General features: G+C 48.8%; 1 protein-coding gene across 1 annotated transcript in view; it reads right to left on the bottom strand.

Annotated features, from left to right (window-relative positions):
* GOSR1 (golgi SNAP receptor complex member 1) overlaps nt 1–9,615 on the bottom strand; it is a 60,235-nt gene extending 50,620 nt beyond the window's left edge. Inside the window, exons 1-5 of the mRNA XM_048519405.1 lie at nt 9,534–9,615; nt 7,028–7,148; nt 5,354–5,441; nt 3,750–3,857; nt 2,273–2,364 (exon numbers count right to left, since the gene is read on the bottom strand). Coding sequence (XP_048375362.1) covers nt 2,273–2,364; nt 3,750–3,857; nt 5,354–5,441; nt 7,028–7,148; nt 9,534–9,576 — 452 coding nt within the window. The 5' untranslated portion in view covers nt 9,577–9,615. The remainder of the gene's footprint in view (nt 1–2,272; nt 2,365–3,749; nt 3,858–5,353; nt 5,442–7,027; nt 7,149–9,533) is intronic.
* Nucleotides 9,616–14,164: the final 4,549 nt, after the last annotated feature.

The raw sequence follows: 14,164 nt of genomic DNA on the forward strand, positions 1-14,164 counted from the left end.
GTGGTGGAGTCTCCTTCTTTGGAGGTTTTTAAAGAGAGGCTGGATGGCCATCTGTCAAGAGTGTTTGATTATGTGTTCCTGCATGGCAGGGGGTTGGACTTGATGGTCTCTTCCAACTCTATAATTCTAAAGTTCTTAGCCTCCTCCTTGTTAGTGTGGCTGGCAAAAGAAACTTTGATAAGATCCTATCTAATTTCTCTTGCCTTTTTCCAAGGAACTCAGGGTGGCGTGCATGTCTCTCCTCTCCCCTATTTTATCCTCACAACAATCCTGTAGGGTAGATCAGCCTCATCTAAGATCACCTTCATGGATCTTCATGGATCTGAATCTGGTCCTTGAATCTGATCCAACTGGTCCTTGAATCTGATCCAACTGCTCTATCAGACCCTCTTCCCTTTCTCTACATTCACATCAGACCTTTGTTACAAACAAACCTCATTAATCCCACCCCTCACCTATGGACAGACGGAAGCCATGAAAGGCGCCCCAGGGAAAGGGGGATAACCCTTCTCTTATGAAGAGAGGCTGCTCGCCAACAGCCACCCAGAGAATTCGGAGCTCAAGTGAAGCATGAGCTGGAGGTTTTGTAGGTCGCTGGTCAATGCTTGGTTCATGCATGCAAAAGGAGGAGGAAATAATCAAGTGGTCCAGTCCTGGGATAATAGAATAGGCTGCGACACTTGACACTATGAGGCAGTGGGATTTCAGATTTCAACATTTAAAAAAATAACTCCCTGGAAACAGAAAACCAGCACAGCAAGATAGTAAGTTTCATCCCCTCCCCACTTCAACATTTTGCCTGCTTTGTGAGTTTTATTAACATACAGTTGAATTCCAAAATGCGATCCTCAAAATGAAGTCCATCCTATCGCCTCGTGCTCTTGCGTGTGTGACCTCGACCTCAACTTTGTAAGTATGACATTTCTACAAAGCAGCAGCCAAGGTGTCCGCTCCTCCTCTACCTGCTTTTAAGCTATGGAGGAGCAGGTAGTGGGTCCCAGACACAGCTACAGTAAACTTAGTTAATATTTTTGGTTAAGAAACAAACCCATTTTATTTATTTTATTTATTTCTTAAATTTATATACCGCCCGATCCCCGAAGGGCTCCGGGCGGTGGACAACGATATCCAAACATCAATTTTCCCAATGATGCTGATTAGGAAGGTGTTTACTGTACAGTACCTGCCACATCACAACTTTCCCCACCACAGTTTCAGCTCATCGCAGGTTGGCGGCATAAAATTTTACTGTAAATGGGAAATGTCCCAGGGCAGTGGCTGGTCCTGGCTCTGAAGCAGATGCCGCTGTCCAGGATTCGAGCGCACTGGCTGCCAGAGAGGACTCCCGTCACCCTGTACCAACCTGCAACCGCTGAGCAACACCACCAGGCTAAGCAGCCCCACCCCGCTCTTTCATCCAACAGGCAAGCCAGAACAGGGGTTTACATGGATTTTCCAGATCGCAGGGGGGATGCCGCACTCCTACCCCCCACAATATGTTCAGTTCTGGTCGCCACATCTCAAAAAGGATATCGAAGTGATAGAAAAAGTGCAGAGAAGGGCAATGAGGATGATTGAGGGACTGGAGCACCTTCCTTATGAGGAGAGGCTGCAGCGTTTGGGACTCTTTCGTTTGGAGAGGAGACGTCTGAAGGGGGATATGATTGAAGTCTATAAAATTATGCATGGGGTAGAAAATGTTGACAGAGAGAAATTTTTCTCTCTTTCTCACAATACTAGAACCAGGGGGCATTCACTGAAAATGCTGGGGGGAAGAATTAGGACTAATAAAAGGAAACACTTCTTCACGCAACGTGTGATGGGTGTTTGGAATATGCTGCCACGGGAGGTGGTGATGGCTACTAACCTGGACAGCTTTAAAAGGGGCTTGGACAGATTTACGAAGGAGAAGTCGATCTATGGCTCCCAATCTTGATCCTCCTTGATCTGAGATTGCAAATGCCTTAGCAGATCAGGAGAAGCAGCAGCAGCAGTAGAAGGCCATTGCTTTCACATCCTGCATGTGCGCTCCCAAAGGCACCTGGTGGGCCACTGCGAGGAGCAGAGTGCTGGACTAGATGGACTCTGGTCTGATCCAGCAGGCTCTTTCTTATATTCTTAATGTGGAAGGGACCACTGTATACAGTTTCACATCCTGTTGCATTGCGAAGCAGGTAACTTCAAGTAGAGGAGAGACTGGTCCATAAAACCATACTCTTTCATTTTGGGGTGAAGTTTAATGTTGCCCACCATAACCAGCAGCAGAACTTACTCAATATCTTTCCGAACCGACCCCAAAAGATTCTCTCTTTCCCGTACTGCCAGGAAGTTCGCTTTGGTTTTATGGAATTCGTGTGTGTAGTCCTGTAGGAAAACAAGTATTTCCAAGCATGTTAAGCCTGTTGCACAACCCCAGCGAAAAGAGTTGGCCTAACTTGGCAATCAAGGCCCAAAAGACGCTATTAGTCAGCAAAGCATCCGGTCAGCATCTTTCAAGATATCAACCAGGTCCAAAGTTCAGGACAATAATCATTGCTACCAGTGACTGCTCAGTTCACTGAAGATTCAGTCTATGTTCACAGATGTGGGCAACCTGTTGGAAACCTGGTCCAGATCAGGACTGGAGGTTGCGTTTAGAATTACCCCCTAATGAATGAATGCTTGTCTGGGACTCTAAATGATGGGGTAATAAGGTGCAAATTTCTCCTGCCTTTACCTCTGTTGAATTCATTAAAAGCCATAGAAGAATAGGTCTGAGGAACGAGACAAACTATTCATCTCAACTAGTATTTTGCTGGTGATCAGACAGCTGACTCTAGGAAACTATTATTATTTTTTAGATTTATATCCCGCTCTGCCCAACAGGGCTCGGGGCGGGGAACAGCAGAATGAAACCATGTAAAACAATACAATACAATGTAAACCAGTACAGATAAAACAACCTCACCAATTAAAACTTCAAAAAAAAAACAACAACCAAAAACAATCAAATAGAGCAGATGGCGATAAAACTCCATCTGGGAGGTGCCCATGGGAGGCAGCCATGTTCCAGACAGGCCGGCTGGCACGATATAAAAGCCTAGCGGAAGAGTTCGGTCTTGCAGGCCCTGCGGAACACACGGATGTTCCGCAGGGTCCTGATCTCAGCTGGGAGCTCATTCCACCAGGCAAGGTGGCTCTCCAGATGTTCATGGACTACAAATCCCATCAGCCCCTGCCAGCATGGCCAATTGGAGAGCCGCAGGTTGTAGACCCCTGGTTTAGACCCAGCATACATTATTCAGAATGCACTGTTTTGGAGATGGAAGTTCTATATTGCTGCTCCAGTTAGAATCCACTGATGGTCTGGTTTCTCCATGAATCTGTCAAAGCATTTTTTAACAGGCCAAGCAAATTTCATAAGTTAACTGTGGAAACAGGGTGATCCCTATATGATCCTGCATTCTTCATTTATGAAAGAAGGATCAAAACCCTTCTTTGCAGATCCCCCTGCTCTTAAGCCAGGCAATTTCCAGGCAAACAGCACCCTCACTGCTGACAACACAGGGAAAAGTTTGAGACCATTTTAAAAGATTCCTTGAAATAAGATCAGGTCCAGATTTGGACTTGCCTCGATGGGGGAGGTTACACCATGGAGAGAAAAACAACAAAGAAATAGAAGGAAGACCATGAATCTCTTAGAAGATGGAGGAGAATATCATCTTGTCCTGGTCAAACTAAATACAAAAGTCAGATTCTACATTTCTTACCTGCAAAATATCTCTGTGCCGCTGCAAGGTATGCATCAGAGCTGCGTTCAGGGATGGCACTCCTGCACTGTTGGCATACTCGGCCATTTTGTCATTTATCCCTGTAAGCTGTGGTGGAGAGCAAAGAACAATTCAACTTCCTTGGAAGAAACATTAAGCATGTGTTTGGACAGAAAGACCACCTGCACTGAGCATTTCCACAAAAGATGCTCAGACCTTTCACCCTCCTTCCAAGCACAGATTACAGTGTAATCTGGCATACTTCTAAATCCAATTCTAAATAAGACTGCGGCCTAGAGGAGCCTCTACCATCCTTACAACAATCCTGACCAGTAGGCCATGTTATTAATAACATACAATGTATCATTTATTGAACCAGCAAGGTGTTGTGGTTAAGAGCAGGTGCACTCTAATCTAGAGAACCGGGATTGATTCCCCACTCTGCCACATAAACTCTGGAGGTTTATCTGGTGAACCAAGATTAGCTTGTGAACTCCAACACATGCCAGCTGGGTTATCTTGGGCTAGTCACAGTTCTTCAGAGCTCTCTCAGCCCCACCCACCTCACAGGATGTTTGTTGTGGGGGGGGGGGGAGATTGTAAGCCCCTCTGAGTCTTCTTGCAGGAGAGAAAGGGGGGATATAAATCCACACTCTTCTTCCTCTTCTAACCAAGATTAGCTTGTGCACTCCAACACATGCCAGCTGGGTGACCTTGGGCTAGACACAGTTCTTCGGAGCTCTCTCAGCCCCATCCACCTCACAGGGTGTTTGTTGTGGGGGGGAAGGGAAAGGAGATTGTAATCCCCTTTGAGTCTCCTACAGGAGAGAAAGGGGGGATATAAATCCTCCTCCTATAACAGCATATAAAATTGTACTACCTAATATATTAATTAAAGTTAAAGAGTATAAATGCCTTCCAGTGCAATCCTAAGAACACTTTCCTAAGAGAACGCCCCACTGAAGAAAGCTGAGCAAGATTCTTAGCAGACCTGCTTTGGATTGCTCCCTTACAGCCCAATCTGGAGGGGGTGGGGCGGGGGAGGGAGATCTCCTTCTGGAGGTGGCGTGGGTCTACTCAGGCAGAAATGCTCTTCCCAGGGCACTTACCACAGCTCAGTTCCAGTATTTATTTTATTTCTGATCTAACAACAACCAATCAGTTTTCTCCCCCCACCCAGTCTCTGTCCTCTCATTGGCCGTGAAGCTTCGGTGAGACGTAGCTTCTCAGTTTGTTTTCCCGCTCTTGTTGGAAAAAACCAGGAGCCAGTGCATGCTGGGAGTTGTAGTCCTGACATCAGGTGCTGTGGAGCCCTGTGATGTCCAGCCGCAGTCCCCAGCTTCATGTCGGCACTCCCGCACCGCCCCCAGTCGCATCGGCGTGATGGGGGCATGGCTGGGAAGTTCCTGGGGTGCAGCTGACGTTAGTCAGCTTCCATCCTGGGTTTGGCACCAGTGGCACCATGGCCCTGACTTACGCCACCCTGGTATTCTTTGAAACACACTTTGCACCCTCAAAGCACATTTTCCACATTTTACAACCATTACTGTTAACTTAATTCATACATTTGAGCTAGGGATTTACCAGGCCAATGTGCCACTCACCTTCCCCAGAAGCTGTTCAATTTCCACAGCCATTGTTTCAAACATTCGGTCTTGGCTTGACCCATTCAGGAGGGGAGTTGTGTCAGAGCTAAGTGGAGAAGAATGACATGAAAGAGGAGAGATGAACAGGAAAGCACACCTCAGTCTCCCAAAGCCAAACGGAGCACACAGAAAATGCAGACAGCTCTGCTAACACCTGGCCAAGGGACGGTCAGCTCTCCTTTGCAAATCTGCTAACCCCCCCCCCCCCCCCAGCAGCCTTCATGGCATTCAAAGGTCACAAAGTGGGGCAGGGAGATGAGGAAAAGGCCCTTGACCCAGTTTTTCTGCCCTTTCCAAAGTCCCAGGGTGAAAACAACAAATAGCCTGTGCTTTGAGGAATGCTCAGATCCATTTTAATTTATTTTTTACTGATGAGCCACACTAGCAAAGGTTTCAGAACTATTGGACTGATGGCTGTATACAAGGGGTTTCATTGTCTCTATGCGCTCATTCGTTGGGACATATATCCAGGCATGTGGCTCTTACCCACAGAGGAAACAGGTATACACAGACTTTCCTGGTCTTAAAAGGACTTAACTAGCTGTTTCCGCTACTGGAAAGAAAAACACAGCATGGCTTACAAGTGCTGTATCGGACTGCCCAGAGGGGTTAATCTGCTATGCCTGAAACAATATCCCCATACAGAACCTTTCAAACTACCCACAAAGTTGTTACAGCATTGGCTTCTGTGAGACATAGTCAAATTTGCAAAATAGCAACAAAGTTGGAGAAAACTCAGAGGACCTTCTCCCCTGAGGACCCTCTTAATAACGCTAAGAGCTCCTGAACTTTTAAAAAAAATATTGTTGAAGGCTTTCATGGCCGGACTCAACTGGCTGTTGTGGGCTTTCCGGGCTGTGTGGCCGTGGTCTGGTAGATCTTGTTCCTAACATTTCACCTGCATCTGTGGCTGGCATCTTCAGAGGTGTGCCGCAGAGAGAAGTGTGTTACATCCTCTCTGTGATACACCTCTGAAGATGCCAGTCACAGATGCAGGCAAAACGTTAGGAACAAGATCTACCAGACCTCGGCCACACAGCCTGGAAAGCCCACCACAACCAGTTTTTTTCAAATGGTTTATTAATTTAATAAATAAATCTAGGCAGGCTCAGAACGGTTTACAACACTCCATTTGCAGGGTAAAAATGTACTGCATGCTGATACAATTTTAATACAGATTCAATCCTAACTTACTGACACCTTCAACTATATAACAAACTCAGGCAAGGAGGGGACAATCAGGAAGAGATAATGTCACAGAAAGAAATAAGGAACAAAAAGGAGACGGGAGGTCAGCTAAGACGGAAACTGTTGCTGCCCTCAACCTCAGTCCTGGTGGAACAACTCCATCTTGAAGACCCTGCTATAAATTCCACAGAAGCCAGGTCTCATCCAACAGAGTATTCCACCAGGCTGGTGCCAGAGCCAAAAAGATTCTGGCCCTGCTTAAGGACAGAAGGATTATTTTCGGGCCAGGGACCACCAATAAGTTGTGGTTTGCAGAACAAATGTCCAGAAGCATCAAGCAATCAAATAGCCAACAAATGAGTACCAAAGAGATCAAGAACGTTCAATTTTTAAAAAAAGTACATTTCACATTCAAAATAAAAGTAACTCAAGGGGCACAAGCACCTATATCTGTCGGCTCTCCCCTCTCGGGAATTGTTGTGGCTGTAGCTGGTGCATAGTTTGCTGAAGGACACGAGTTTGAGATCCAGCTCGTTCTCAAGCTGCCGAGCCTGCTTCCGCAGATCTGCACAATGAGGGTTCAGAGAAAGAGAGAGTGAGCAACTCATCGACTGTCTTCCACACATCTCCCTGCATCCCTCCCCAGGGTGAAAATTGAGAGGTTCAGGGTCATTTCTGCAAGAAACTTGTTGCCTCATTAGCCTGAAATGTGCAGCAATTAATATGAGCCATCACAGACCCTCAAAAGGAAAGCTTACTGCCTTTGTAACATAAATAATGTGATGGTAGGAAGGAATGAGAAAAGGAGCAGTGGTGGGATTCAAATAATTTAACAACTAGTTTCGGTGGTGGGATTCAAATAGTTTAACAACCAGTTGTTTACAAACACCATTTTAACAACCGGTTCTGCCGAAGTGGTGCGAACCGGCTGAATCCCACCACTGAAAAGGAGTCCTTTTATGAAGAAATAGAAACAACAGTAGATGCAGTTGCTTCGCATACAGAAAGTTCCAGGTTTAGCCCCAATACATCTAATTAAAAGGATCCTAGGAAACAGATCTGTGAAAGATCCCTGTTTAACAACCTGGAGAGCAACTGCCAGTCAGAGCAGGCAATTCAGTGATACATTGACCAATGCCTTGATTTAGGATAAGGAGACATCATAAGTCCACCAAGAAAGAAAATGTCTCCACTCCAAGGAGTTTACAAACAAAAATTTAAAAGTAGGGAATTCAACAAGGGAGAAGAGCAGGAGACACCTAAGCAAGGAATTAGTACAACTATAGACCTGGACTCCATTTTGGTTGGCCTGATGGCTTAAGTCAAAGTCACCAAAGAAAATAAAAAGAAACCAAAAATAAGGCACACAGGAAGCATCAGAGAATTATAACAGTGCAGTGGTGTGATTTGCCAAGAACCTTAGTTTTATTCCACACACACGTATCACATTCTCTCCTGGGAAAGTATGAAAGTGGTGTGCATGATAACTGCCATTCTACACACATATAGATCTTTCCCCCACTCCCATGTTTTATTTGTATATGCTACTTCTGAGCACAAATGATCTCATGCGTAGAGTCGGGCTTGGTTTCAGTTCCATCCCACTATATTTCAGAAATCTTCTCCTCCTTTTTCAAAATCCTTCCCCTTCCATTTCTCCTCTCCTTGGATTAAAAAAAAGGATAACAACGAAACCGAAATACAGAATGGCATACCCCTTTACAGCCATACACTGTGTTCCTCTACCCTCAAGATTATTTCCTTCCAGAGATCACCCTTCTAGGGCCAGAAGTTGGCATTCAGAGTGCAACGGTACCACTCCCTGACCCCTATCCTCTCTCCCTCCCTCGCAATTACACTCTTCAAAATCTTCCCTCTCCTTGGAGGGAGGGCAAGGCAAACATGAAGGAATCAACAAGGCTGTCCCATTCTTTTACTAGCCGGGCTCCTGCTCCCATCAACTCATCAGATGATGCACCTTCACAGTTTCTCTCCAATAAGAGTAGATCCCCTGTAGTAAAAGAGTTTGGATTTATACCCCACCTTTCTCTCCTGTAAGGAGACTCGAGGAGGTTTACAAGATCCTTTCCCTTCAACTCCACACAACAGACACCTTGTGAGGTAGGTGGGGCTGAAGGGTTCGGAGAGAGCTGTGTCTAGCCCAAGGTCACCCAGCAGGAATGTAGGAGTACAGAAACACACCTGGTTCACCAGATAAGCCTCTGCCACTCAGGTGGAGTGGGGAATCAAACTGGTTCTCCAGATTAGAATCCACCTGCTCTTAACCACTATACCACGCTGGCTCTCTAGTCAGACAGGCTCCCCACCTGTTGCTATAACCCTCCTCCCGAACCTTAACTTCCCTCTCAGCCCCCCTCAGCGTATTCCTGTCATGACTCTCGCCAAAGTTGGGTCGGCCCCTGCCGCGTCGTTTGTCAAGCGGCCCTTCTCACGCCTTCGGCCTGAGAAAGAGAGTTATCAAGTCAAGGGTGTCACCCGCCTTTTGGGCTGTGTCTGTCCGGGTGAAACCGCCTCTGCTTTCCTCCCCCCTTTCCCTGGTTCGTTCTTTTCCGGGAATGTCCCGCTTGAGGGTCGCGGGGAGGAGGGCAAACCTGACGTGTCACTGCTGGAAACGTATATGATGTGTGCCTTGTGAAGACCTGGCCAGTTCAGACAACACAGCTATTATCATAGAACACGAATTCTGCTTCTAAGGTATTGATTCCTGTTGTGGAGCGAGGCTGGGGCTTTGATGACACCCCGCCTCTCCTGCCCCATATTTCTCAGGTCCTCTCATTCCCTGAGCGTTGCTCTACCTCAGCCTCCCCCCAACCCGGGGCCACCAGACCCCTTCGAGGCCTCCTCGGCCCACCTTCGCAGCCCCACCCATTCCTCTTACATATTCTGCCCCCCAGCCCACGACTTCCCCGCCCCACCGCTGCCCCCTCACCCTCCCAGTAGTTGCTGCCGCTGCTCCCTCCCGCGGCCGCCATCTTTGTTGTCCAACGTCAGCCCTCTTCGGCTGGTGCGCCGAACCATAGAGAGGGAGCGAGCCAGAGCGCCCTCTCCTGACCATCCTTCCGGCTTCCGAGGCGCGAGAAAGCCGGCTCTTCGAATATCTTGCAGCGCCCCCTGGCCGCAAAGTCTGGAGGAAGAAATCGCGGCGGCGTCCTCGTGCCCCTTAAGGCGGTTTAAAGGCGTGGAAAGGGTCTGCAACCTGCGGCTCTGTAGATGTTCATGGACTACAATTCCCATTAGCCCCTGCCAGCATGGCCAATTGGCCATGCTGGCAGGGGCTGATGGGAATTGTAGTCCATGAACATCTGCAGAGCCACAGGTTACAGACCCCTGATTTGTTGCACTACCAGCCCCATAATAAGCAAGGAAGTGGAAATGCGTGAGACGATCCTCTTGTTTTCACTGAGCGCCGGGAGAGTCTATTTAGCGATTATAAGGAGTAGCCTTTGATAGACGGCCTTAGGATTCCTAGGGATCACCCAGAACTACAACTGATTTCCAGGCATCAGTTCCCCTGAAGAAAATGGCAAACGGGGAAGGGACTCCATGGCATTATATCCCATTCGAGTCCCTTCCCAAGCATCTTTTCTCAGGCACCCCAAATCTCCAAGAGTTTCCCAAGCCATAGTTGACAACCTCTTTTCTTCGCCTGTGTGATCTCTTTTTGAAGGCACCAGGAGAAGTAGTCCTGGCAATAAACACAACCATTAAATTATGCAGTGTGAGATCACGGTGTTGAGGCATGACAGCACAATCGACAGCACTCTGAGCCTTCCTGGGTGATCTCCCATCCAAGTGCTAACCAAGGCCAACCTGGTTTAGTGTAAAGGATTCAATGGCCACGTCGTGTACGTGAGCTTTCTAGGATGTCTGAATAAACGGTCTTTTACACCAAAAAAGCCTTTTATTTCTGCTTCTATGGAATTCCTTACATTGTGGCAGGAAACCTAGTTCATCTATCTTCCTAGTGCAGTGGACCTCTGGTGTCTCGGCATGGAGAGGTCGAATATTCCTGTGGAAGGTGCGGTAGCCCCCAAAGAGGGCTCCGAGCTTTCCCTTCTGGATTTAGAGGAACCGGCGGGAGAACGGGTCTCGCTGGTAACTCTTTCCTGTCCTCGTATCGACACGAGTCTTCCCTTACTCCGTTGGGACGAGGGACGAGGAGACGATCATGTGGACTTACATGAGTCGTTTGGGGCGCTGTCTATGGATCGAGCGCCTGTGGATCGGATATCTGCCCGTTTCCGTGTGGATTACAAACCTCAGATGCAACCTGTCACGGAGGAGACGGGTCTGACCACCTTTCATGCGGCAACACAGGAGTCCATTGAACGATTCCTGGACTCGTATTTTGGTGATGCTCCCAAGAATCCACCGTGGCATAGCACTGGGGCCCGCCGAAGACCACCGTTGAAACCGGACTATATCGGGATTGGGAGGGGTTATCCCATTTACCAGCTTCCCGATCCCGGACCCCCCCAGATCCCCGGATCAGCAGCTGCACCATTCCTGAGGTGCCCCCCCGCGGAGCCACCCGGTGGGCACCTAATGTCATACGCTCTGGATGAAGAGGAATCCGGAAGAGAAAGCCTGCATTCCCCATCCGGATCTATTCCCCTCCCCATCAAAAGAGAGCTGGGATAGCAGGGAAGTGGGCCGACTGCGGATGGATGCTCAAGAAGCATGGGCCCGTGAAGGCGCCAGCTATGGGAAGAGGAACGCAGAGCAGCTGCAGCAAGAGCGTGAAAACCTGCAAAGAGAGACCGGGGCAACAGCAGCGAAAGAAATCCAACCTTCGAATTGGACCGTGCCAAAGACGCGCTTACGGCAATGGCAGTATATGCAGAACCTATCAGTCCATGATAAAGTCCTGGAACACTCCAAACTGGACTTACAGCGTCAACGCCAAAGCTGCTCTCAGGCCTTTGGCGCGATACGCCAAAGTGAACTAACTGCAGCTGTTCAACAGGGCCGAACTGGCCAAACTGGAACGAGAGAAAGCAGCTTTGCATGCGCATCTTCAGGATGCCTTTGACTCGCAAGTGAGAGAGATTTGCTTGCCGCCTTTGGAGAGGGAACTGAAGAAGCAGCAAGCAGAACAAGATGCCCCAAGTTGAGAGTCCTACGCTGTCGCACATGGTACAGCTAACGCCAGAGGGGCGACGCTGTTGGGTCCTGCTACTAAGCGCATCTGCGCACCTTACAAGGACCGGCTCCCACCAGAACACCAGCAGCACCGGGCGCTTGTTGCATCACTCCCCCCCACCTTCCACTTCGATTCGCCCCCCCCCCCGCTGCGCTTTCGCTGCCTCAACCCTTTCAGCGCGAACTGGCCCGCCCCAGCCAGTAGCCATACCGGCGTGGAGAGAGGGATATTACAGACCTCCAATACCTGCCCGTTTCGATGGGACCGGCTTTAAACTTCCCTACGCTTCATCCACCACAACTTCGATGCCCACACTTGGAGGGACTATGACGATTTGTACCCGGGTCTGAACGCTTAAAAAAATCACGGGACATCGGTTCCGTCTTTAGATGGGGCGGACAGCCGACTGGTTTGTGACTCTTTTCTGAGATCTACGTAGAGATGAGGATAATTTCGCGACGCAGTGCCGGCATTCCTCCAAGCCTTAAGGGCTGCGCTTCCAAGATCCGTTGCTGAAAAATGGAAGCCATCCAGCGACTCATCAAATCTATTCCAGCAAGGCAACCGCTTTCGTTTGCAGAATTTTGCCTGTGAATTCTACGTCGCGGGCGGCTGCTGCGACTCCCCTCCCTGAGTGGCCTGAGCGCATGAAAAATGTGAGATACTTCACCGGATGCTGTCGACGGCAAACTTCTGCGTGAAAGCGGTGTTTCTAATTCGGATCCCCAGCGACTATTGTGCTGATTGGATCGACTTGGGATCCCCAGGTGGCGTCTCGCTTTGGAGTACGCTTTCGTGCCGGGGGCCGCCCACGCCCAAAACTCTGCCGCTTACGCACTCCACCCGCTTTCACGACTCCCAAGCCAAGCTTCCAGCAGCCTTCTACCGAGACCACCTCCGAGCGCCCGTCGCCCGTCTGGGATTGTGTTCTTTACTCGCGGAGGGACCAGGTCATCTAGCCAATAACTGCCCGAAAAAACAGAAGCCAACCGCTCCCGCCGCGCGCACCCCATCTCTGCAAGCCACCACGCCAAGATCCGGGCCGCTAACGGGCTCGTCTAAGGACAGTTACCGAAGGCGACCCAGAGGAGGGAAGCAGCTGTTTGCCTCTCTTCAGCCCCCCATGGATATGGGTTCGACTCCAGATGCGGTGAGTGAAGGCAGAAGCTCCCATTACTGATTCAAGCGTTTCCTACCCAGCCAACCTCGCTTAAGCATACCTCCATTATTATAGCCTCAGCCCTTGTAGATTCAGGGTGCTCCCATTGTTTAATGCGGCTCCCAGGTTGGCGGAGGAACTTGGTCTAGACCGAGTCCCCCCTGGCTAAGCCTCCATACCATTCCACCCAAATGGACGGCAGTCCTCTCCGGAGCGAACGACCGGGCCAGTTCAAATCGCAACCGGTTCTCCTCCGCTGCGCTGACCATTGGGAGAAAATTAGTTTTGCTATTCTGGCGCCGGTGGCCAAACACTCCATAGTTCTGGGCATGCCATGGTTTATTTAAGTTGCATGAACAGAAATTCATCCCTGGAAAGAAAGGATCTTAGAATTCACTGACCCTCCCTGCGGAGAACACATGAATTGGGGGGAAAACTCCCCTTCTCCTGACATAACCCCCCCCCCTTGGCTTCATCAGCGATGCACGCTCTAATTGCTCCCGATTCTACCGGCATTCCACCGGCTTACCAAGATTTTAGCCAGAGTATTTCAGGAGCAAAGAATGCGATCAATTGCCACTCCCATAGAGACACTTCGCCAGACTGCAAAATCGTATTACAGCCAGGTGCTTAGCGAGCTGCCCAAAGGTAGAATCTACCGCATGAGTCCTAATGAGGAGAAGGGAACTTCGTGCCTTCTTAGACAAGAACCTCGCTCGCCCGGGTTCATACGTCGAACTGGCTACCAAACACACACACATGCTGCTCCTAGTATTGTTTGTTAAAAAAAAGGTTTGGATCTTTAAGGCTCTGCACGGATTACCGAGGGACTCAATGCGGTTTCCCTGTCCAATAAGTACCCTTTGCCATTAATCAAGGACCTTTTACCCAAGATGCATCAAGTTGGGCAAGGGACGGCATTTTTTACTTCAAGTTGGACTTAAGAGGAAGCTTACACCACAGAGTTAGAATTCGCGGAAGGCTATGAAGACGATTTGACTGCATTTAATAACCACGTAAATTTGGACAGTTTGAATACTTAATAATGCCATTCGGGTTAAGTGGTGGCCCCAGAGCTTTTATGGCCCACTTATCAAGCGAGAGTTCTCCAATGATTTCCATTATACAAAGGGAGTAGTGGTGTACTTTAGATGACGCTTTTGAATTTATCTCACAAACCATGGAAGAGCAGGAAGCATTGGTTCGGGAAGTATTGAAGCAACGCTTTGCTCAACAACTCCGCTCTCTTGCCAAACTT

The sequence above is a fragment of the Sphaerodactylus townsendi genome, linkage group LG16 (genome assembly GCF_021028975.2).
Source record: "Sphaerodactylus townsendi isolate TG3544 linkage group LG16, MPM_Stown_v2.3, whole genome shotgun sequence".
NCBI classification, from domain to species: domain Eukaryota; kingdom Metazoa; phylum Chordata; class Lepidosauria; order Squamata; family Sphaerodactylidae; genus Sphaerodactylus; species Sphaerodactylus townsendi.